Source organism: Hypanus sabinus, chromosome 24, assembly GCF_030144855.1.
Source record: "Hypanus sabinus isolate sHypSab1 chromosome 24, sHypSab1.hap1, whole genome shotgun sequence".
NCBI lineage: Eukaryota > Metazoa > Chordata > Chondrichthyes > Myliobatiformes > Dasyatidae > Hypanus > Hypanus sabinus.
In genome coordinates, this window is record NC_082729.1 from 33,841,807 (window position 1) to 33,867,867 (window position 26,061).

Sequence of the window (26,061 nt, forward strand, 5' to 3'; positions counted from 1 at the left end):
AGAGGGGATATTTTCTGTGGTGGGAGAATCTAGGACCAGAGAGCACAGCCTCAGAATAGAGGGGTGTCCTTTTAGAGCGGAGATGAGGAGAAACTTCTTTAGCCAGAGAGTGGTGAATCTATGAAACTTGTTGCTATAGGTGGCTGTGGAAGCCAAGTCTTTATGCATATTTAAGGCAGATGTTGATTGATTCTTAATTAGTCAGGGCTTGAAGGGTTACAGGGAGAAGGCAGGAGACTGGGGCTGAGAGGGAAATGGATCAGCCATGATGAAATGGCAGAGCAGACTCAATGGGCCGAATGTCCAGTTTCTGCTCCTGTGTCTTTTGGTCTTCTGAAGAGTGTGAAGGGGGCAGAAAGCTGGGAATCATGGTTGGGAAAAGGGGAAGGGAGAGGGGAGGGAGCAGGAAGCACCACAGAGAGACACACTGTAATGATCAATAAACCAATAGTTTGGAATCAAATGACCTTGCCCGGCATCTCAGGGCTGCACTCAGTCCACCCTCTGCCCCATCACTCCCTTCCACCTGTCCCACACCTCTCCCACGGCGCGTCACCCTCGCCATTCCCAACATCCTTTGCTCCCGCCGGAGTTGGAAACTCGCCGTCTGCTCCACGTTGACAAACAGAGCGCTGTGGTGGCCGTGGCTCGTGGTCGGGTCCTATGGTACCTCCCGTCGCAGACGCTGCCTGTTCTCTGCGGCACAGCGGAAGACACCCTCGTGTTGCGCAGATTTCCAGATCTGCAGAAATACCCAGTATCCACTGCGTTCACCACCTTCCCAGTTTTTATCAGTATATTCTTTATTCTTTTTTTCTCTACAAGCAACAAAAAAATACAGCACATCCAGAAAAACCACGACCATAACAAAATCAAATTAAATATTGAGCAGCAAAAGGGAGAATAATATAAAGGCAAAAGTGAACCTACACAGCAGAGGGGCACCGTGCCAAAAACCTCAGTCCTCACCCTGTAAGAAAGTCCAATACAGGGCCCGATGTCCCCTCTGTCCTCATTACGTAGTCTCAGTCTCTCCAAATGTAAGGTACTTGCCAGTTCTCTCAGCCGCAGATCGTATGTAGGCACAGAGTCCATTTTCCACATTTGCACGATTAACTTCCTAGTAATCACCATTCCAAACAATACAGCCATTTTTCCATAATTACTGGCTGAAGATAGGGAGCTTGTTGCTCCAAGGATGGCTATGAGCGGGTCCGGTTCCCACCACTTCCCTTAAGCCTCAGAGAAACAGTGAAAAATACTTCTCCAGTATGCGTAAAGCTTACAACGTGACCAGAATGAATATGACAAGGTACTGTTGTCAGACTTACATCTACTACAAACTGGCAGAACATCAGGGTAGAAGCTGTGCGACTCGCTTCCCAGTTTAATGTTGATGTTGAAGTGATCTCTGAATCAACTCCTTCGGCCCTCGCTGAGGCGCTGAAGAATTTGGCGTCCTATTCAGCACAGGCAGTGTGGGCCGAATGGCCTTGTTCCTGTACTGTACACGTTTCAGTTAGTTGTTCAAGGGTGCCGGGAGGAGAGAAGGGGGGTTGGCCGGTGGTGGGGGGGTGGTAGGGTGTCCCATGTGGAAACCCTGGGGGAGGGAAGGTCTGCAAACCAGCTTCTCCACCCCACCCGAGACTCACCTCACGCGGAAAGGATTGCCGCAAACGCGAGTGTTTGTGTGTGTGCGCGCGTACGTGGAGAGAGAGCAGGGACGGGCTGAGAGTGGAAGGAGATTAGCGTGGCCCAAGGTCACATTCCTTGCCCTTATTGGGAAGGCTCTGCCTCTGCCGATTACAGGCCAAAACTCAGCCTGGCTTCCCCGGAGAGGGTAGGTCTGCTTAAAGGGACGGCGGGCAGTGTTGGGGGATGGAGGGGTCTCACCTATACAGCACTGGCCAGAGCATGCTTGGAACATCATGGGCAATTCTGGGCCCTGTATCCACGGATAGGCCTGCTAGTCTTGGAGAGGTTCCAGAGAAGGTTTATGATTACCCAGGCTGAAAATTAAAGGCTTAACATATGGGGAGCATTTGACATCTCTTGGCCCGTACTCGATGGAATTCAGAAGGATTGGGGTAGGGATCTCATTGAAATGTCCCAGATACTGAAGGGCCTGGATAGAGTGCACATGGAGAGGATGTTTCCTATAGCGGGGACCAGAGGGCACTGCCTCAGAATAAAAGTATATCCCTTTAGAACGAAGACGAAGAATTTCTTTAGCCAGAGGTTAGTGAATCTGTGGAATTTGTTGCTATGGGCGGTTGTGGAGGCTTCGTCACTGCGCGTATTTAAGGCAGAGCTTGACAGATGATCAGGCCATGAAGCCTAACTCCTAGGCCTGGGTCAGGTTATTTCCAGGCCCTGATGTCCAGGTTGGACCTCGTGTCACTGAAGACCATAAGATACAGGAGCAGAATTAGGCCATTCAGCTCATCAGATCTACACTCTACATACTATCATGTTGATTATTTTCCTCAACCCCCATTCTCCTGCTTTCTCCATGAAGCCCTTACCCCCTTCGACAATAAGAACCTTAGTAAACCTTAGTCTGCAGTAAACACATCCCCTCCCTCCCCTTCTCTTTTTCTCTCCCTTCCCCCTTCCTCTCAGCTCTCTCCCTCCACCCCACTCTCCTCACACCACCTCCCATCCCTCCTCACCCTCTCCCCTCCTTCCCCTTCCCTTTGCACTCCGTCTCACTTTCCCCTTTCTTTCCTCCCAGTTCCTTAACCCTCTCCTCCCTCCTACCTATCAAACTCCCCTCACACCCCTCCCTTCTTTTCTCCCTGTCCATCCCCTCCCCCTCCCCTCCCCATCACCTTACCCCCTCCTCTCCCCTCAACCTCCCCGCCTCCCCTCCGTTCCTGCCTCCCTCCCCTCCCCTCCCCCAGCTCTTACTGCTCTTCCCCCTCCTCCTCCTCCCTCCCCACTTACTCTCTTCCTTCTTTTCTCACATCCCTCCCTTCTTTTCTCCCTCTCCATCCCCTCCCCACTCCTCTCCCTTCAGCCTCCCCTCCGTTCCTGCCTCCCTCCCCTCCCCCAGCTCTTACTGCTCTTCCCCCTCCTCTCCCCTCCCCCAGGCCGTTGCGGGGCCGGGCTCCACCTTTAACCTGCCCGATGAGGAATGCTCGGAATCCAGGCCACAGCTCCAGGAAGTCTCGGCGCTGCTGGCTGGAGGGACGGGGCGGGGAGTGGGGGCCGGAACAGGTCGCTCTGCGCTCCAGACCCCACAGAGTTGGGGGCTGAGTTCAGAGGTGGAGGTGAGAGAGAGGGAAGGAGAACGAAAGACACGGGGTGGGGAAGAAATAGTTTGGGAAGCGGAGAGAGGGAAAGAGAATACGAGGGGAAGGAGTGAGAGAAAGAGGGAAGAAGAGAGGGAAGGAAGGAGAGACGGGGGGAAGAGTTTGGGAAGCGGAGAGAGGGAAGGAAGGGGGAGGGAAACAGGACAGAGTGAGGGGGGAGGGGGGAGGAAAGGTGAAGGGGACTTGGCGGACGGGGTGGGTTTGCTGGAGTCGCTCCCTCCCCGTCCGGGACAGGTTGGACTCCTCCCCGGCGCCGGCCCGCGGGACGGGACTGGATCCTCCCTCCACCCCCGACACCTGCCCGCCTACAGTCCCGGAGCCGAGCCGATCGGAGCCGCTTTAGTTCGAGCACCGCGGAGAGGTGAAGCTGGGAAAGGGAACGGGGAGCGGGGCACGGTTCAGTGCGGCCCGGGATGAACCGGAGGGGGGAGGGAGAGGGGAGAGAGTTTGGGAGGGAGGGACAGAGAGATCGGGGAGGGGGGTAGGTTCTAATGTGAAAGAGGGAGGAATGCAGGGATGGAGCGAGTGTGAAAGAGACAGAGAGAAAGTGTGTATGGTAGAAGGAGGAAGAGTGTGAAAGAGAAGATGAGCGGGGGAATGGGAGAGTGTATGGTGGAGAGTAAGCGAAAACGGGAGAGAAACGGAACGAGTGTGTGCCGGGTGGAAGGAAGACTGTATCCCCACTGACGTTCATCCGGCTCCCTCACACTCACTAAGTGACCCCACTCCCCCACACCCTGTGTCACTGACTGTATCCCCACTGACGTTCATCCAGCTCCCTCACACCGTCCCTCAGTGACCCCTCTCCCCCACACCCTGTGTCACTGACTGTATCCCCACTGACGTTCATCCAGCTCCCTCACACCGTCCCTCAGTGACCCCTCTTCCCCACACCCTGTGTCACTGACTGTATCCCCACTGACGTTCATCCAGCTCCCTCACACCGTCCCTCAGTGACCCCTCTCCCCCACACCCTGTGTCACTGACTGTATCCCCACTGACGTTCATCCAGCTCCCTCACACCGTCTCTCAGTGACCCCTCTCTCCCACACCCTGTGTCACTGACTGTATCCCCCACTGACGTTCATCCAGCTCCCTCACACCGTCCCTCAGTGACCCCTCTTCCCCACACCCTGTGTCACTGACTGTATCCCCACTGACGTTCATCCAGCTCCCTCACACCGTCCCTCAGTGACCCCTTTCTCCCACACCCTGTGTCACTGACTGTATCCCCACTGACGTTCATCCAGCTCCCTCACACCGTCCCTCAGTGACCCCTCTCCCCCACACCCTGTGTCACTGACTGTATCCCCACTGACGTTCATCCAGCTCCCTCACACAGTCCCTCAGTGACCCCTCTCCCCCACACCCTGTGTCACTGACTATATCCCCACTGACGTTCATCCAGCTCCCTCACACCCTCTAAGTGACCCCACTCCCCCACACCCTGTGTCACTGACTATATCCCCTCTGACGTTCATCCAGCTCCCTCACATCGTCCCTCAGTGACCCCTCTCCCCCACACCCTGTGTCACTGACTATATCCCCACTGACATTCATCCAGCTCCCTCACACCCTCTAAGTGACCCCACTCCCCCACACCCTGTGTCACTGATTATATCCCCTCTGACGTTCATCCAGCTCCCTCACACTCTCTGTGACCCCTCTCCCCCACAACCTGTGTCACTGACTGTATCCCCACTAACGTTAATCCGGTTCTCTCACACTGTCCCTCAGTGACCCCTCAACCCCAGTGCCCTGTGTCACTGACTGTAACTCCACTGACGTTAATTCAGCTCCGTCACACCACTCCTCAGTGACCCCTCTTCCCCAACGCCCCATGTCCCCACACTCACCAGTGACAGCCATCACTTTCTCCCCAAACATGTTATACTGTGAGTCGGGGGTTGGATCTGTGGATTGTCACTGATCCATGTTGTGGGATGGGAGGCCGGTTTTCTCTGGTCTGTTTCCCAAGGCCCATAACCGGTCGCATAGCAACGGCCTTGGGTCAGACGCACATCCCCTTCCTGCTCTCTATCCTGTGCAGGTGTTGGGAAGTTCTGGCTGGGACGTTCCAGCTAAACTCTGGCGAACAGCCCGCGGATTCCTGGTATTCTGTCTGTGCTTGGGGCCGCCCCTGCCCCTGCTCTCAGTTCGGGATCTGTCCGAGCCGCCTCCTCCAATGAGCACAGGCTGACATTCCCAGGAAAACCAGCTTCCCTCTTGGCCACTGGGGCAGTGGATTCCTGATTTTGGTTGAGGGATAATTCTTTTCCCTTTTGCTTGGTTGCTCCGGTTCCCTTCACATGTCCCAACGAACGTATGGGGTCAAAAGGTGAATCTTCTCCACCTCTACCTGTGTGTGTGAGCAGAGAGGGAGAGAATCTTGCGGGGAGTTAACGGGATTGTGGCAGGAAAAAGGGAAGTGAAGGTGTATTGCATGCTTGCCGAAATGTGGATAGGATGTTTCCGATAGTGGGAGAGTCTGGGACCAGAGGGCACAGTTTCGGAATAGAAGGGCGTCCCTTTAGAACAGAGATGAGGAGGAATTTCTTTAGCCAGAGGACGTTCAATTTATTGCCATAGAGGCCGTGTCATTGGGTCATTTAAAGTGGATATTGATAGGTTCTTGATTAGTAAGGGCGTGAAAAGTTACAAGGAGAATGTGGTTGAGAGGGATAGTAAATCAGTCATGATTGAATGGGCTAAATGGCCTAATTTGCTCCATTACACAGTACAATGAGGAATTTATTGATTGAGATACAGTGTTTAACAGACCCTTCCAGCCCTTTAAGCCCTGATTTAACTCTAGCCTAATTATGGGACAATATACAATGGCTAATTAACCTACCAACCAGTACCCTTTGCACTATGGGAGGAAACCAGAGCACCTGGGAAAATCCCAGACGGTCAAGGGGAGAATGTACAAACTCCTCACAGGCAGAATGGGAACCAGGTTTGGTATCACTGGCATGTGTTCTGAAATTTGTTGTTATGTGGCTGCAGTACATTGCGATACATAAAATCTGTGAATTACGGTAAGAATCATTTTAAAAAGTTAAATAAGTAGTCCAAAAAGGGGAAGAAAACGGTAGTGAGGTAGTGTTCATGGGTTCAATGTCCATTCAGAAATTGGATGGCAGAGGGGAAGAAGCTGTTTCTGAATCTTTGAGTGTGCGTCTTCAGGCATCTGTACCTCCTTGCTAATGGTAGCAATGATGAGAGGGCATGTCCTGGGTGATGGGGGGGGGGTCTTTAATGATGGATGTCACCTTTCTGAGGCATCGTCCCTTGAAGAATGTCCTGGATGCTGGTGCCCATAGTGGAGCTGACTGAGTTCACAATTTTCTGCAGCTTATTTTGATGCTGTAGAAATTTGCGAGCATCTTTGGTGACAGACCAGACCTCCTCAAACTTTTAATCAAATACAACCATTGTCATGCCTTCTGTGTCACTGCATCGATCTGTTGAACCCGGGATCAATCCTCAGAGATACTGACATCCAGGAACTTGAAATTGCTCACTCTTTCCACTTCTGATCCCTCGATGAGGAGCAGTGTGTGTTTCCTTGTCTTGCCCTTTGTGAAGTCCACAATCAGTTCCTTGGTCTTACTGACATTGAGTGACAGTGGCAAGAATTGAACCCTGATCTCTGGTACTGTAAAGCCTCATGCTAGACACTATGCTACTATGCCACCCCAGGGAAAACGGTAACAATGTACTGTGCTATAATGTTTCTGCCTGCTGGGGAAGGAGAGAATGTTCTTGGTGGCGAGCCTTTATGCTGGTTGCTTTATATTCCAAGGGTGTGGGGGCTTTGGAGAGCTTTGAAGAAATTCATCAAGATGCAGACCGAATTAGAGGCTGTGACCTATAAGGAGAGGTTGGACTAACAGGTTGTTTTCTCTGGAGCTTCAGAGGCTGAGAAGAGACTGTACAGAGGTTTAGAAAATTATGTGAGGTGTAGATAGAGTATCACACACAAAATACTGGTGGAACACAGCAGGCCAGCAGAATCTATAGGGAGAAGCACTGTTGAAAGGGGGTGCTCCCCTCCCCCCCTTTTTTCTCCCTAGGCCTCCCGTCCCATGATCCTTTCCCTTCTCCAGCTCTGTATCCCTTTTGCCAATCACCTTTCCAGCTCTTAGCTTCACCCCACCCCCTCCGGTCTTCTCCTATCATTTCGCATTTTCCCCTCCCCCTCCTACTTTCAAATCTCTTACTATCTTTCCTTTCAGTTAGTCCTGACGAAGGGTCTCGGCCCGAAACATCGACAGTGCTCCTTCCTAAAGATGCTGCCTGGCCTGTTGCGTTCCACCGGCATTTTATGTGTGTTGCTTGAATTTCCAGCATCTGCAGATTTCCTCGTGTATGGAGATGGAGTAGACAGCTTTTTGTCTCCAGGGTGGAAATAGTCACCGAGACCCAGAGTACAGTGCATAATGCTCTGTGGCCCATCTAGTTCACGCTGAACCATTTAGACAGCCTACTCCCATCAGTCTGCACCCGGACCATAGTCTGACCATCCACATACCTGTCCAAACTTCTCTTAAAAGTTGAAATCGAGCTCGTATGCACCACTTGTTCTGGCAGCTCGTCCCACACTCGCATGACCCTCTGAGTGAAGAAGTTCCTCCTCATGCTCCCCTTAAACCACTCACCTTTCACCCTTCACCCATGACCTCTAGTTGCTGTCCCACCCAAACTCAGTGAGAAAAGCCTGACTGCATTTACCTGATCTGTACCCCTCATGATTTTGTACACCTCTATCAAAACTTCTCTCCATCTTCCACTTTCCAAGGAATAAACCTGTTCGATCTTTCCTCGTAACTCAGGTCCTCCAGTCAACACCCTTGTAAATTTTCTCTCTGCTATTTCAATCTTATTTACACCTTTCCTGTCGGTTGGTGACCAAAGTTGCACACAGTACTCCAAATTAGGCCTCAGCAATGTCTGATACAACTTCAAGTTTACATCCCGTCTGCTGTATTCAGTGCTTTGAGTTGTGAACGCAAATGTGCCAAAAGCTTTCTTTACAACCCGACCTACCCGAGTTGCCACTTCCAGTGAATTACGGACCTGTATGCCCAGTTCCCTTTGCCCTGTAAGACTTGCCCTCTGCAAGCCATGACTGTCTTACTGTCTACTACACTTCCAAACTTGGTGTCATCTGCAAATCTGCTGATCCGGTTAACCATATTATTATCCAGTCACTTTTATAGACACTGTTTAGTCTCCTGCGCAAAGAAAAAATTTAAATCTTCCTCCATCTCTTTTGTGTCCACACATTCTGATCTTCCAGAGGACCAATTTTGTCCCTTACAGTCCTTTTGGTCTGAACATAGCTGTAGAATACTTTAGGATTCTCATCCATCTTGTCTGCTAGGGTAACATCATGTCTTCTTTTAGTCCTCCTGATTTCTTTTGTAAGTCTTCATTTGCATTTCTTGTACTCCATAAGTACTTCATTGGTTCCAACTTGTCTATACCTACTGAGCACCTCCATTTTATTTTCTTAACCAGGGTCTGAGTGTTTCTTGAAAACCAAGATTCCCTGCAGTTGGTATCTTTTCCTTTTATTCTCACAGGCAAATACAAACTATGTACTCTCAAAATTTCACTTTTGAAGGCCTCCCACTTAGCATGTACACCTTTGACAGAAATCACTCTGTCCCAATCCACACTTGTCAGATCATGTCGGATACCATCAAAATTGGCCTTTTTCCAAAGTAGAATCCCAACTCGCAGACCAGACCTGTCTCTTTGCATATTTACTTTGAAACTTTGATCACTTTGTGATCACTGGATGCAAAGTGTTCCTCTGCACAAACATCTGCCACCTGCCCTGTCTCGTTCCCTAACAGCAGATCCTGTATCACACACTGTCACTGAGACTACTATGTACTGATGAAGGAAACTTTCCTGAACAAATTTGACAAACTCTGTCCCACCTAATCCTTTTACAGTATGGGAGTCCCAGTCAATATGTGGAAAGTTTAAAATTAACTACTATAATCTCTGATCTCTCTACAAATCTGTTCTAATTCCCGCGGACCATTTGGTGGCCCCGTTAACGTGGTCATACTTTTCATATTCGTCAGTTCCACCCGTAAAGCCTGACGAGATCCGTTCTCCAGTCTGTCCTGACTGAGCACGGTTGTGACCTCTTCCCTGACTAGGAACGTGCCCCTCCCCCCACAATCCCTCCTGTTCTGTTGTGTCCAAAACAACAGAACCGCAGAATTTTGAGCTGCCAGTCTTGCCCTTCCTGCAACCAAGTCTCACTAATGGCTGTAATATCATAATTTCCGGTGTTATTCATGCCCTGAGCTCATCTGTCTTTCCTACGATACTTCTTGCATTGAAATGTAGGCAGCTCAGGACTCCATGCTCAATCTTTTGACTCTTGACTTTGGCTGAAGTCTTGCCAATGTCTGCCTCCACATCCTCTCCACTAACTGTTCTAGCACTCTAGATCCCATCCCCCAGCCACTCCAGTTTACCCCACCAGGTGCAAATTTTGACAGATGCTGGAAATCCAAACCTCTTCAAACTACCAATGAAATATAGCTGCTGTTGTGCCTATTTTGTCCACGATAGATCCTCAGAGACGTTGACACCCAAGAACTTGTAATTGCTCATTCTCTCCACTTCTGATCTGTTGACGAGGACTGGTGTGTGTTCCCTCATCTTACTCTTTCTCAATCCTCAATCCTCAATCAGTTCCTTGGTTTTGCTGACGTTGAGTGACAGTGGCGGGAATTGAACCCTGATTGTGCTCCGGTACCGTAAAGCATTCTGTTAACCGCCACGCTACCTTGGCATCTCAGATGAAACAGTACATTCAAGTTTCTGCCCTCTGGGGGAGGAGAGAATGCCCAGGGTGAGTGTGTCTTTAATTCTTGATCTGCATTAGTTTCCGGGAAGGGTGTGGGGGCTTTGGAGAGGGTGCAGAAGTTCACCAGGATGCTGCCTGGACTAGAGAGCATAATATAAGGAGCGATTGGACAAACTTGGGTTATTTTCTGTGGAGTGTTTGAGGCTGAGGAGAGACTTGAGAGAGGTTTATAAAATTACATGAGGTGTAGGTAGAGTAGAGAGCGGTATTTCCCCCCCAGGGTTGAAATGTCTTAATACCTGAGGGCATTTACCTACTGACTGATTGATTAAGATACAATACTTCCAGCCTTTCGAGCTGTGAAATCCAGCAATCAGACAGACAGACATACTTTATTGATCCCGAGGGAAATTGGGTTTCGTTACAGCCGCATCAACCAACCCAGTCCCCTGATTTAATCCTAGCCTGATCACGGGACAATTTACAAAGACCAATTAACCTACCAAATGGTACATCTTTGGACTGTGGGAGGTATCTGAATCACCCGGAAGAAACCCATGTGGTCAGGTGGAGAACATACAAGCAGTGGTGGGGATTGAACCTGGGTCGCCTATAATGTAAAGGCTGATATATAATTCTGCGTCAAGTGAACGCTGTAGGTACGGCTTAGCCGCGTAACCTATGCTGTACCGTACGCCCTTGTTCAACATTTATTAGCTCCAACTCCAACATGATGCGCTCAGTCGCCATTAGAAACCCCACCGCCAACTAGCGTTTTGGCGGTGAATTGCAGAGCGACGCAGACACACCAACGCACAGGTGTAAGTGCTCACTGCGACGTAGGCTACTATGCAGAAGTCTTAAAGCTTTGTGCTAACTGCTGCACTATGATCTGAGATGTGTGTGGCAAGTTTTTTGCATATAACACAGTAGAGGGTGCCTGGAATGGCCTTCCAGGGCTGGAGGTGGATGCAGATATGATAGAGTTGTTTGAGAAGCAGGGAATGGGGGGAGGTGGAGATTGTGTAGGCAGCAAGAGACTGATTTAGTTAAACATTTAATTACTAGTTTCGTAAGTTCGACACAATGTGGTACACCGAATGATTGAGGAAATCCTGTTCTGTGCATTTCCATGTTTTGTTTCCAGTGAATTGAGATCAGTGCTGATTGGTGGTTGGTAGCACAGATGAGATGGACCAAAGGGACTGGGGTTAATCTCTCACCTGCTCTTCCTGTCCTACTCTCAGGGCAGGCTCTTGGGAGGGGGGCAGAGGGGAGACGAATCTGTCTCAGTGGCTATGTCATAACTCCTCATTCAGCGGAGGTGTCCGATGAGGGGAAAACTGCCACAGATTCTCAGCAGGTCAGGCAGCATCTGGTGGGAGGGAACTGGAGTTAACGATTCAGGTTGAAATTGATTCAGGTTTATTGTTGTTTTGTGGAAGCTGTTCCGTGCAAAGACATAAAATTACTCTGTTTTAAAAGAGAGAACTGTACATTGACTGGCTGCATTCAATGCTCCTTGAATGGAAAATCCTGCAAAAAGTGGTGGATACAGCCCACTGCATCATGGGTAAAGCCCTGCCTACCATTGAGCACCTCTACGTGAGACGCTGTCGCAAGAAAGTAGCATCCATTATCAGGGACTCCTACCAACCAGTTCTTGTTCTCCTCTCGCTGCTGTCATCAGGAAGAAAGTACACAACCCTGAGGACTCGGACCACCGGGTTTATGAACCGTTACAACCCCTCAAACATCAGGAAGGAGGTGCAGGAGCCTCAGGACTCATACCATCAGGTTCAGGACCACTTACTACCCCTCAACCATCAGGCTCTTGAACCAAAGGGGATAACTTCACTCAACTTCACTTGCTCCATTATTGAAATGTTCCCACAACCTATGGACCCACTTTCAAGGACCTTTCATCTCACATTCTCGATATTTATGGCTTAATTTTTTATTATTATTATTTATTTTTGTATTTACAGTTTGTTGTCTTCTGCACTCTGGTTGAATGCCCAAATTGGCCTGGTATTTCATTGATTCTATTATGATTATTGGATTTATTGGGTATGCCCCCTAGAAAATGAATCTCAGAGTTGTATATGGTGTTAAAAAACCTTGAGGAACATCTTCCCTGATAGTATGCGTTTCCCTGATGGTATGCATCTTCCCTGATGGTATGCGTTTTCTTGATGGTATGCTTTTCCCTGATGGGTATGCATCTTCCCTGATAGTAATCAGAGAGGCATATTCCGGGTGGTGAGAGTCCTTCATGATGGATGTCGCTTTCTTAAGGCACTGTCCTTTGAGGATGACCTTGTTGGTGTGTTTTTGAACCGATCGTGTGATCTGGGACTTTGCTGTCTCTGAGAAGGTTCCACGATGTTGTGGGCCAGGAAGCCTGGAGTCAGGACGTCTCCATAGATTTTTTTTTGTTTCGCAGCAGTCTGTGTGGGAAGACGAATCTCGGGGTTGTAGACTGCATATGTACTTTGATAATAAATGTTCCTTGGTTGGCAAACACGAGGAAATCTGCGGATGCTGGAAATTCAAGCAACACACACAAAATGCTGGTGGAACGCAGCAGGCCAGGCAGCATCTATAAGGAGAAGCACTGTTGACGTTTCGGGCCAAGACCCTTCATCGGGACTGACGAAGGGTCTCGGCCCGAAACGTCGACAGTCCTTCTCCTTATAGATGCTGCCTGGCCTGCTGTGTTCCACCAGCATTTTGTGTGTGTCACTTCTTTGGTTGAGGAGGGTTGTGTCTGTGATGGAGCTGGCTAAGTCTACAACCCTCCGTTGTGATCCTGTGTACCACTGTCGTTGATGGAATCTCAGATGGCGATGAGGCGTGATGGATCAGCTGGTTGAGGGATGTCACAACAGCAACCTCAGTGAGATTGTGGACTTCTGCAAGGGGATGTTGGGACGTTTTGGACTTCTGGAAGGGGACTGAGGGAGAACACACTCCAGTCCTCACCGAGGTGTCAGAAGTGCTTTCAGCATCTCAGAGGACCTTCCCTGGACCCAGCACATTGATGTAATCACCAAGAAGGAACGCCAGCAGCTCTACTTCATTAGGAGTTTGAGGAGATTTCACCAAAAACTCTAGCAAATTTCTATAGATGTATGGTAGAGATCATTCTAACTGATTGCATCACCATCTAGTATGGAGGCTGTGATGCACAAGATCAGAAGTCACTGCAGAGGGTTGCAGACGCAAGTCAGCTCCATCACGGGTACAACTGTCCGCACTACCAAGGACGTCTTCGAGATGCAGTGCCACAAATAGGCAGCATCAATCTTGAAGGACCCTCACCATCCGGGACATGGCCTCTTCTTGTTTTTGCCATCAGACAGGAGGTACAGGAGCCTAAGGACACACTGTCTGCATTTTAGGAACAGCTTCTTCCCCTCCGCCATCAGATTTCGAACAGTCTTCAAACACCAGCTCACTATTCCTCTTCTGCACTGTTTACTTATGATAAGTCACAGAAATAAATAAATGTTATAGTTTTACTCTGTACTGCTGCCACAAACCTCAAAGGGAACTACAGCATGGAAACAGGCCCTTCAGCCCATTGAGTCCATGCTGACCTGATAGTCTGCCTTGTCCCTTCGACCTGCACCTGGACCAGAGTCCTCCATACCCCTCCCATCCATGTACTTAATCAAACTTCTCTTAAGTATTGAAATCAGACCCACATCCAGCACTTGTGCTGGCAGCTCGTTCTGCACTCTCACCACCCTTTGAGTGAATCACAAACGAGAGAATCTGCAGATGCTAGAAATCTGAGCAACACACACAAGCTGCTGGAGGAACTCAGCAGGCCAGATTCTTGATGCTACCTGACCTACCGTATGTTTGTATGTGTTGCTCTCTGAGTGAAGACATTTCCCTCTTGTTCCCCTAAATACATTTCACATTTCACCCATGACCTCTAGTTCTAATCTCACCCAACCTCAACAGGAAAAAAGTCTGCTTGCATATACCCTGTCTATACCCCTCATAATTTAGTATACTCCCCTCATTCTCCTACGTTCCAGGGAATAAAGTCCTAATTGATTCAACCTTTCTCACGAATAACTCAGGTCCTCAAGTTCTAGCAATGTCCTCATCAATTTTTCTCTGCAATCTTTCCATCTTATTGATATCTTTCCTATAGATAGGTGACCCCAGCTTTTAAACCTCATTCAAGAGCTGGCCTAGTCTACAGCCCACTGCAGCCTCTTGCTGTCCTATACAATAGACAATAGGTGCAGAAGTAGACCATTCGGCCCTTCAAGCCTGCACCGCCATTTTGAGATCATGGCTGATCATCTACCATCAATACCCGGTTCCTGCCTTGTCCCCACATCCCTTGATTCCCCTATCCATAAGATACCTATCTAGTTCCTTCTTGAAAGCATCCAGAGAATTGGCCTCCACTACCTTCCGAGGCAGTGCATTCCAGACCCCCACTACTCTCTGGGAGAAGAAGTTTTTCCTTAACTCTGTCCTAAATGACCTACCCCTTATTCTCCTATGACCTATGTACGGGGCTCTCTCCTCACCAGTCCCTGTGGGACAGATGTCCCACGGATTAACCACTGCCCAGGGGCAGAACTTGAGTTTCCAGGGCTCCCCGTCTTGCCTCATCCCAAGTTACCAGCGTCACTCATTACAGAGGAGGAGGAGGCAGTGTGAGGGAGAAGTGAGGCATGACAGGCAGGCTGGTATCAGTGCTTGCCCCTGCTGTCGGGCTTTCCCATTGGTGCTGCTCTCCAGTGTTCGCTCGTTGGAAGACTAGCTGTATTACCTTCCACAGTGAGATGAGGAACTGCTGTGTGTTTGTTCTTATGGAAACCTGGCTCCAGGGCAACATCCCATGCACCATCAACCTTCAGGCCATGCCATTCAAGGACGTGCTAATATTATTTTGTGAGCCTGTGTGCTGGATCTTAACTATATGCACTGTATGTATGTACTGGTCCCAGAGGATAATATTTCATTTAGCTGTATACATGTGTATGATTGAATGATAATTTAACTTGAACTGACAGAACAGAAACTGGATCGATAATTATTTTTTGTGTAACAACTCACCCCTTTCTTTTTTGTCTTCAGTGTGAGACAGTCCTGTTAGTCAACACTGTAAATACTTTAGGTTCTGCCTGAGAACATTGTCCCAACCATCCCGGGGCAGACAGGAGCAATGACTGATGATAGTGACTAACCTATGCAGGTGAGTACAGCCAGGTATGGACTCAAACTGACTCGGGTCAACTCTGTCAGACAGAGTGAAGCTCCCTCCTCACCGTCACATCACACACTCCTGGGGTCAGACACAGAGCGAAGCTCCCTTCCCATCGTCCCATCACTCACTCCCAGGGTCAGACACAGAGTGAAGCTCCCTCCACACCATCCCATCACACACTCCTGGGGTCAGACACAGAGCGAAGCTCCCTCCCCATCGTCCCATCACACACTCCCGGGGTCAGACACAGAGTGAAACTCCCTCCACACTGTCCCATCACACACTTCCGGGGTCAGACACCGAGTGAAGCTCCCTCCACATCGTCTTATCACACACTCCCGGGGTCAGACACAGAGTGAAGCTCCCTCCACACCGTCCCATCACACACTCCTGGGGTCAGACACAGAGCGAAGCTCCCTCCCCATCGTCCCATCACACACTCCCGGGGTCAGACACAGAGTGAAACTCCCTCCACACTGTCCCATCACACACTTCCGGGGTCAGACACCGAGTGAAGCTCCCTCCACATCGTCTTATCACACACTCCCGGGGTCAGACACAGAGTGAAGCTCCCTCCACACCGTCCCATCAAACACTCCCGGGGTCAGACACAGAGTGAAACTCCCTCCACTCTGTTCCACCACACCCTCTCGTGGTGGATGGGGCTTTGTGTCACTGCCTCTCCCTCTGTGCCTTGCCCTCTTCTCCTTCTCCATGAGATAATACCCCCTCCTCTCACCAGCAGGAAGGTCAAATCCCCTCCCCGTCACTGGAGGCATGGAGGTCGAAGGTGTGGTGACCATGGCAACTGGTGACTTTCGCTCTCCTGGTAGGTGAACCCGTGATGGTGAGGGTGTGTCGGGGAGGGTGTGTCGGGAAGGGTCTGGGGTGGGTTGGGGGGCATTGCTGGGAACGCACTGTTCAGTTATTGGATGTAGGGACCAGCTTTTCACAAAACCAGACTGAATTCAACCCAGCAGGAGCGGGTGCAATTTGGACTAAAGCTTACCAAACCAGACTAGGTGGGACTGACTAGACTCCACTGGACTAAGTTGAGTTTGGACTGGAGTGGATTATGTTCCGATCAGACTGTAGTCAGTTTCTATTCCCCACTCTGGCCTCTTGTCTCTTCTCCTTACCGGCCTGTCACCTTCCCCCGGGTCCCCTCCTCCTTCCCTTTCCTCTATGGTCCATTCTCCCCTATCAGACTCTTTCCTCTCCAGCCCTTTACCTTTCCCTCTCACCTGGCTTCACCTTTTACAGTCTAGCTAATCTTCCTTCCTCTCCCCTGATTCTGGCCTGTTCTCCCTTCCTTTTCAGCTCTGACCTGAAACGGTGACTGTTTATTCATTTCTGTAGATGCTGCCTGACCTGCTGTGTTCCCCCAGCGTTTTGTGTGTGTTGCTTTGAAGTCTTTGGACAGGACTGAACTGGGGTGACCAGAGCAACTGAGTAAGTTCAGAGTGGACTGGAGCAGATCTGTTCGTTCTGGATAGACCAGGGCCAGAGTCCACTGGACACTTGACTAAACCAGAGCGGAGCAGAGCAAGTTTGGACTGGAGTGCATTAGGCCAGAAATTGAGACAGGATTACACCGAACTGGAGTGAATTTGGACAGACGGTGGTTTCAGTGTTTGACCCTCACCCCTGACTGACCCCACAGGATTGCCGCGGTACACCAAAGCGGGGCAGTCGAAGGGGGAGCGGAGGATCGAGCTGGTGCTGCGGCGGCAGAAGATGGAGGAGAACCTACGGAGGAAGATCGGGGAGCTGAGGGCTCTGTGTCTGCGGGAGGCTGTGAGTGTGGGGGTGTCGGCTGGGTCAGGGGACCTGGGACTGGGGGTGCCACCCCTCTATTCCCCTCTGCCGCCCAGCCCCTCCTGCATCACTGGAACAGCCCCTACTGATCCACGAACCATCCAGATTCAGAACAGGCCCTTGAGCCCATCAGGCCCCTGCTCACCCACAAACAAACCCATTTCATTCCCTCCCCTGTCATCTAGCCCCCCCCAACAACAAACATTCCCCAGATAATCCCTATCATTTCCCTTCCACATTCTCCTTCATCTCCCACCCAGTTAATTCACAACCTTACCCCCCATCGTCTATCTGCTCCAACCCCATTCACCTTCATCACTCTTGTCCATAGATTCCACCATCATCTAACCCCTCCTGCACACTCCCCACATACCCCTCTTCATCAACCCCTCTCCACATTTCCCTTCATCTTCCTCCCCCCTCCCCCCACCACTGCAATAAATCCCCCCTCCCCACTCGACACATACACACTACAAATAGCAGAGTGCGGGATCGAACCCAGTTCTCCGGTTCCCCAAGACAGCGACTCTACCCGCTGCACCAAGTGTGCTCTGCCTTTCCCCAATCCGATTATTACTCACCAAATTCCCTTCCCCTGCTTCCTTGACTGTGCAGACTTCCCTGACTATAGTTTGACCAGGGCCTGTTCTTCTCTCTCCACAGCAGCTGCCTGCCCCGCTGAGTATTTCCTGTAGTTTATCTCCAAATTACCCGCATCTACAGCCTTCCTTTTGATAGCTGTGCTCTACTAATCCCTCGTTCTTTACGCTGTCAGGGACAGTGGGGGGATGGGGTATGTTTTTTCCCTTCCAGTCAGCAGGGATCATTGCAGAATATTGGAAGACATGGCTATACCATCTCAAATAAAATACAGGAGCCGAATTAGGCCCTTCAGCCCATCGAGACTGCTCTGCCATTCCATCCTGCCTGATTTATTATCCCAGTCGCCTGCCTTCTCCCCATAACCTTTGACGCCCCAACCTATCAACCTCCACTTTAAACATATCCATTGACTCAACCTCCACAGCCATCTGTGGCAATGAATTCCACAGACTCATCACCCTCTGGCTAAAGAAATTCCTCCTCACCTTTATTCTAAATGGACACCTTTCCATTCTGAGGCTGTGCCCTCCAGTCCTAGATTCTCTCATCCCCTCCATGTCCACTCTCTCTAGACCTTTCACTATTTGATAGGTTTCAATGAGATCCCCTCTCATTCTTCTAAATTCCATTCTAAAAGCCATCAAACAATCTTCGTACACTAATCCTGTCATTCCCGGAAACATTCCTGTGAACCTCCTCTGGACCCTCTCCAACGCCAAGCGCATCCTTTCCTGGATAAGGGCCCCGAAACTGCCAACAATACTCCGAGTGCCTTATGAAGTTTCAGTGTCTGGTCCTGGGGATTTATCCATCTTCAGTTCTGTTTCATTCCCCAGTGCTGTTTTATTTTTTCTTGAACTTCAGGAGGATCTTGATCAGCTGGGGAGGTGGGCTGAGGAACAGCAGATGCAGTTTAATTCCGATGCGGATTGTTGCAGCTGCTCAAGACGCCAGTGAGACCACAAAATTGTGTTCAGTTTTGGTAAAGCCGTCCTTAGACTGGAGTGAGTTCAGGGAAGATTTACGAAGATGTTACAAAGACTCAAGGGACTGAATAACTGTGAGAGGTTAGGTAGAACACGGTTTTATTCTTTGGAGAACGGGAGACTGAGGGGTGACCTTAAGGAGACGTATATCATCATGAGGGGTGAATGCACAGTCCTTTTCTCCAGGGCTGGTGAGTCAAGAACTTCAGGGCACAGGTTTAATGTGAGAGGGGAGAGGTTTAATAGGAACCTGAGGGGCAATGTCTTCACCCAAAGGCTGGTCTGTACATTGATTGAGCTGCCAGAGGAGATGTTTGAGGCAGGTAAGGTACTGTCCAAAACTCTCAGGTCCATGTACTGTACTACTGCCACACACAAAATAAAATCACATTTCCTGACATACGTGAGTGATGATAAACCTGATTCTGATATGGGTCTCTATTGTGGACTGAGAATGGGACGGGGGCAGAGAGAGGAGGAACCATAAGACAATAAGATACAGGAATAGAATTAGGCCATTTGGCCCATTTTGTCAAGGCTGATCCAATTTTCCTCTCAGCCCCAATCTCCTGCCTTCTCCCCATATCCCTTCATGCCCTGACCATTCAAAGTATCTATCAACCTCTGCCTTAAATATATATAAAGACAGTCCCCACGGCTACCTGTGATAAAGAGTTTAACAGATTCACCACTCCCTGGCTAAAGAAATTCCTTCTCGTCTCTATTCTAAAAGGATGCCCCTCTATTCAGGGGCCGTGTCCTCTGGTATTAGACTCTCCCAACCATGAGAAACATCCTCCCCACATCCGTTTTATCAAGGCGTTTCACCATTTGATCATGGTTGGGATAAAGGGAGGGGTGGGAACCACCAGAGAGACATTCTGTAATGATCAATAAATCAATTGTTTGGAATCAAATGACCTTGCCTGGTGTCTCAAGGCCGGGTGTGTCTGCATCCCAGCACTCCGTTTCTGTCCTCCACCCCTCCCTCGTCATCCTCATCATCCTTTTCTTCCGCCAGATCTCTCCGGTCCACATCGGCAAATACAGTACTGAGCAAATGTCTTCGGCACCCTGGCTATGTACATGTGCGTAAGACTTTTGCACAGTATTGTATATTAACAAATTTAAAAACCACTTGAACAAGTACAATGCCCATAGAGATTCAGAGGGATACACATCAAATATGAGCATATGGACTGGCTTAGATGGGCATCTTGGTTGGCACTGAACAGTTGGACCGAATGGCCTGTTTCTGTGCTCTGAGCTCACCAGTGGCACAGAAGGTACATCCTGGTCCGATCCCGACCTGCCCCATTGCCCATGTGTGGCGTCTGCACCCTATCCCTGTACCAACCAAATGCCAGCACCGTGTTGGGTCTCTGTGCCTCTCCTCACCCCCTCCCTGGTGCCTTCCTCTCGTTCCAGGAGCTGACCGGCCAATTGCCCATGGAGTACCCGTTGGAACCTGGGGAGAAACCGCCACTGGTGATTCGTCGTTCTGGAGGGGTGTACCGAGCCTCGGAACCGAGCGCCCATTTGGGAGGGGTAAGTGGTGTCCTGGGAAAGTGTCAGGCCTGGAATCTGATCTAATCCAGGGATTCTGGGGTTTATATATAGAATAACAGATCCCCAGGAGTGGGTTACAGGCTAGGATCTAATCCAGGGATTTGGGGGTTTATATATAAAATAACAGATTGCTGGGAGTAGGTTACAGGCTGGGATCTGATTGGGGTTCCGAGGGGTTACAGTGATGCTAGGAAGTTTAGAATTTTCTCTGTTTCTGCATAAATATGACCAAAAATGTGATCAGATCAGATCTTCACGCGTCCTAAGACTAGATAACTAGATAAAACTAGATAAAGAGAACCCAATTAAATAAGTAACACAAAATGTCATACTTGTTCATTTATTTATTGAGAAAAAAGATCCAATATTACATGTATTTGTTGGAAAAATGTATGGGGTAACGCCTTCTGAAAAGCTATCTGGAGTCAGGTGTTCCAATCAATGAGTTGAGATTGGAAGTGTGGATTGTAGAGGTGCCCTGCTCTATACAAAAGACACATAAAGTCAGGTTAGACAGAACCTGCTCTTCTCATGAAAAATCTGTTTACGTGCACCGTGCCTCGATCAAAACAACTGTCAGAGGACCTGAGAAGAAGAATTGTAGAGATGCATGAAGCTGGAAAAGGCTACAAAAGCATTTCTAAAGACCGGAGTGTTCATCAGTCCACAGTAGCAGAAATTGTCTACGATCAGAGGAAGTTCAGTACTATTGCTACTCTCCCTAGGAGAGGGCGTCCTGCAAATATCACACCAAGACCACAACGTACAGTGCTGAAGGATGTGAAAAAGAGCCCAATGGTAACAAAAAAAGACCCGCAGAAATCTCTAGAACTTGCTAAAGTCCACTATAAGAAAAAACACTCAACAAGCATAGTGTTCATGGAAAGACACCATGGGGGAACCAACTGCTCTCCAAAAAAAACATTACAGCGAGTCTCAAGTTTGCAATGTTTTCAGATGTTCTACAATGTTTCTGGGACAATGTTCTGTGGACAGATGAGACAAAAGTTGAATTTACGGCAGAAATACGCACTGCTTTGTTTTGAGGAAAAAGGGCACTGCACACCAACACCAAAACCTCGTCCCAACCGTGAAGCGTGGCGGAAGAAGCATCGTGGTTGGGGGCTGCCTTGCTGCCTTGGGGCCTGGACAGCTTTTAATTGTTGAGGGAACAATTAATTCAAAATTGTATCGAGACATTTTACAGGAGAACGTCAGAGAAGCAGTCCATTACATGAAGCTTAAAAGAAGTTGGATAATTCAACAAGACAATGATTTGAAAGACGAGAGTAAATCACAATTTTGTGGGCCGAATGGCCTGTATTGTGCTGTAGGTTTTCTATGTTTCTAAATCAACGACAGAACGGTTTAAAAGGAAGACAATTTGTGTTTTGGAATGGCCGAGTCAAAGTCCTGACCTTAATCCTTTTGAAATGTTGTGGAAGGACCTGAAGCAAGTAGTTCATGCAAAGAAGCCCATCAACATCCCAGAGCTGAAGCTGTCCGTTTGGAAGGAGGAATGGTCTGAAATTCCTCCAAGCCAATGTGCAGGACTGATCAACATTTACCGGAAGCATTTGGTTGAAGTTATTTCTGTACAAGGAGGTCACACCAGTTACTGAAAGCAAAGGTTCACATACTTTTTGCAACAAATACAAGTAATATTTGACCAGTTTTCTCAATAAATAAGTGAACAAATATACCTTTTTGTTGTATTATTTATTTGATTAGGTTCTAGATTTAGGACTTGCATGTGGACCTGATCACATTTTAGATCATATTTATCCAGAAATAGAGAAAATTCTACAGGGCTTTCAAACTTTCTGGCACCACTGTGTCTATATATAGAATATATATAGATTCCCAGGAGTGGGTTACAGGCTGGGATCTAATCCAGGGGTTCAGGAGGTTTATATATAGAATAATATATCTGGGAATGGGTTATAGGCTGGGATCAAATACAGGAGTGTGGGGGTTTATATATAGAAGAACAGATCCCCAGGAGTGGGTGCCGGCTGTGGTATAATGCAGGGGAATTATATATAGAAGAACAGATCCCCAGGAGTGGGTTACAGACTGGGATCTAATCCAGAGGTTTAGGGGGTTTATATATAGAGTAACAGATCCCTAGATGGGTTACAGGCTGGGGTCTAATCCAGGGGTTTAGGGGGTTTATATATAGAGTAACAGATCCCTGGATGGGTTACAGGCTGGGGTCTAATCCAGGGGTTTAGGGGGTGATGGGTACTGGGAGAGTCCGAGGTTCCACCTCGTGTGTATCTCCTCTCTGCAGGCACGCCTGAGGGAGCTGGAGCGGCGGTTCGAGATGCAGCAGCAGGCTGCTGTGTCAGCGCAGGGGCTAGGTGTGAGCGCGGACGGGATGCGAGGCCGATGGGTGCGCAGGTACGGACGCAGCCTGCAACACCGGCTCGGCGATCCTGCCACGGAGCTTGGCCCGTCGTCTGCGTCCAGAGGTATTGGAGGAGAGGTTTTACTGACAGGGTGTGGAGGGAGCTTCACTCTGTCTGACCCCGGGAGTATGTGATGGGGCGGTGTGGAGGGAGATTCACTCTGTGTCTGACCCCAGGAGTGTGTGATGGGGCGGTGTGGAGGGAGCTTCACTCTGTCTGACCCCGGGAGTGAGTGATGGGACGGTGTGGAGGGAATTTCACTCTGTGTCTGACCCCCGGGAGTGTGTGATGGGGCGGTGTGGAGGGAGCTTCACTCTGTGTCTGACCCCCGGGAGTGAGTGATGGGACGGTGTGGAGGGAGGTTCACTCTGTGTCTGACCCCGGGAGTGTGTGATGGGACGGTGTGGGGGGAGCTTCACTGTGTCTGACCCTGGGAGTGTGTGATGGGATGGTGTGGAGGGAGCTTCACTATGTGTCTGACCCCGGGAGTGTGTGATGGGGCGGTGTGGAGGGAGCTTCACTCTGTGTCTGACCCCCGGGAGTGAGTGATGGGACGGTGTGGAGGGAGGTTCACTCTGTGTCTGACCCCGGGAGTGTGTGATGGGACGGTGTGGGGGGAGCTTCACTGTGTCTGACCCTGGGAGTGTGTGATGGGACGGTGTGGAGGGAGTTTCACTGTGTCTGACCCCGGGAGTGTGTGATGGGACGGTGTGGAGGGAGTTTCACTGTGTCTGACCCCGGGAGTGTGTGATGGGACGGTGTGGAGGGAGCTTCACTCTGTGTCTGTGTCTGGGAGTGTGTGATGGGACGGTGTGGAGGGAGCTTCACTCTGTGTCTGACCCCGGGAGTGTGTGATGGGACGGTGTGGGGGGAGCTTCACTGTGTCTGACCCTGGGAGTGTGTGATGGGACGGTGTGGAGGGAGCTTCACTCTGTGTCTGACCCCGGGAGTGTGTGATGGGACTGTGTGGAGGGAGCTTCACTCTGTATCTGACCCCAGGAGTGTGTGATGGGACGGTGTGGAGGGAGCTTCACTCTGTGTCTGACCCCGGGAGTGTGTGATGGGACGGTGTGGAGGGAGATTCACTCTGTGTGTGACCCCGGGAGTGTGTGATGGGACGGTGTGGAGGGAGCTTCACTCTGTGTCTGACCCCGGGAGTGTGTGATGGGACGGTGTGGGGGGAGCTTCACTGTGTCTGACCCTGGGAGTGTGTGATGGGACGGTGTGGAGGGAGCTTCACTCTGTGTCTGACCCCGGGAGTGTGTGATGGGACTGTGTGGAGGGAGCTTCACTCTGTATCTGACCCCAGGAGTGTGTGATGGGACGGTGTGGAGGGAGCTTCACTCTGTGTCTGACCCCGGGAGTGTGTGATGGGACGGTGTGGAGGGAGATTCACTGTGTGTGACCCCGGGAGTGTGTGATGGGACGGTGTGGAGGGAGCTTCACTCTGTGTCTGACCCTTACCCCTTGCATTCGAGAGCTCTCTGCCTGCTGACCTCTGTGTCCCTTTCCAAACAGACGTGCGGGGAGACGGGCAGACCATCGGCCGAGGAGACGGCTGGACTTTGCTGCCGACTGACATCTACTACCAGACGCGAGGCAGACGGAATTCCTACGCCAGTCCTGTACGGTACGGTGGTGGGCCCTCTACACTAAAGCAACAGGGTTTCTGGGTTCTCACACAACACTTGGAGTATTGGAATGTCACATTAACCTGTTCATGAATTTGGTGAGACCACACTTGGAGTATTGTGTGTAGTTCTGGTCGCCCAGGTAGAGGAAGGATGTGATTAAGCTGGGGAGGGGGCAGGACAGATTCACCAGGATGCTCCCGGGACTGGAGGGATTGAGTGGCTGGACAGGCCGGGATTGATTTCCCTGGAACGAAGGAGGCTGAAGGGTGGCTTCCCTTCCCCCCCCCCCCATCCCCAAGGTACACAGGATTCTCAGAGGTATTGAGAGGGTGGAGATTGTAAATCTTTAGGGAGGGGTATCTGAAACAGAGAGAGAGAGAGAGAGAGAGAGATGCCTGTTTCAGGGCACCTATTGTCAGAGAGTACCACAGCTTAGGCCCTTCAGCCCATCCAGTCTATGCTGACTTGTTTTGCTGCCTCATCCCATCTATCCACACTCAGTCCATTATCTCGCCGATCTGGGTACCTATCTAAACATCCCTTAAGTGTTGAAGCCGAGCCTACATCCACCAACCCCACGGGCAGCTCATTCCACAATTGCACCAGTCTCTGAGTGAACAGGTTCCAATTAAATGCTTCACCTTTCACCCTCAACCCATGACCTTTGATTCTAGTCTCAATGAGCCTATGGAAAAGGCCTGCTTGCATTTACCCTACCTGTACCCCGCCATTCCATCACGACTGATTTATTATCACTCTCAGCCCGAAGACTTCGCCTCCACAGGCATCTGTGACTGAATTCTACAGATCCACCACCGTCTGGCTCAAGAAGTTCCTCCTCAATTGTGTCCTTCTATTCTGAGGCTGTGCCCTTTGGTCCTAGACTCCCGCACTGTAGGAAACATCCGATCAAATTTCAAAGTAAATTTTATTTTCGAAGTACATATATTTCACCATATACAACCCTAAGGTTCATTTCCTTGCGGGCATACTCAATAAATTGATCGGATAATAACCATAACAGGATCAATGTAAGACTGCCCAGCTACTGGCTTTCAACCAGTGTGCAGAAGACCACAAACTGTGTGTATGTAAATATAAATAAATAGGAATAAATATCGAGGACATGAGATGAAGATTCTTTAAAAGTCCATCGGTTGTGGGAATATTTCAATGATGAGGCAAGGGAAGCTGAGTGAGGTCTTCTCACGTCCACTGTACCTAGGCCTTTCAATATTTGATATGTTCCTCTGAGAGGCCCCCCCTCATTCTGGCAAGTACAGGCCCAGAGCCATCACACACTCCTCGTATGTCAACCCTTTCATTCCTGGGATCATTATTGTGAACCTCCTCTGGAGCCTCTCCAAAACCAACACACCCTTTCTTAGATAAGGGAACCTGTTATACATTTCTTCACGTAGTGTGTGGATATAGATTAAATCTCTATCACCTGTTATACAAGTCGGATCATCATCGGAATAGGTTTATTATTGTCACGTGTGCCAAGATAGTGAAAATCTTGTCTTGCATACTGTTCTTACAGATGAGATCATTACACAGTGAGTTGAGGTAGAACAATAACAGAACGCAGAATAGAGTGTCGCAGTTACAGAGAAAGTGCAGGTAAAGGTGCAAGGTCAAAA

The 26,061-nt window shown here is 49.7% G+C and overlaps 1 protein-coding gene across 6 annotated transcripts in view; it reads left to right on the plus strand.

The window, feature by feature from the left end:
* Window positions 1–3,131: 3,131 nt before the first annotated feature.
* The window catches only part of LOC132380637 (coiled-coil domain-containing protein 120-like), a 36,493-nt gene continuing 13,563 nt past the window's right edge, over window positions 3,132–26,061 (plus strand). Inside the window, exons 1-7 of one of the 6 annotated variants that reach the window (XR_009507834.1) lie at window positions 3,132–3,272; window positions 15,268–15,385; window positions 16,143–16,226; window positions 17,061–17,194; window positions 20,233–20,352; window positions 22,667–22,847; window positions 24,303–24,414. Coding sequence is in view for 1 of the 6 variants with exons in the window: in XM_059949585.1 (XP_059805568.1) it covers window positions 16,175–16,226; window positions 17,061–17,194; window positions 20,233–20,352; window positions 22,667–22,847; window positions 24,303–24,414 (599 nt within the window). In the remaining 5 variants the exon portion in view is untranslated. Of the gene's footprint in view, window positions 3,273–3,465; window positions 3,676–15,267; window positions 15,386–16,139; window positions 16,227–17,060; window positions 17,195–20,232; window positions 20,353–22,666; window positions 22,848–24,302; window positions 24,415–26,061 lie in introns of those variants that run through there. The other 5 variants (XR_009507832.1, XR_009507831.1, XR_009507833.1 and 2 more) reach the window with 5 other exon arrangements.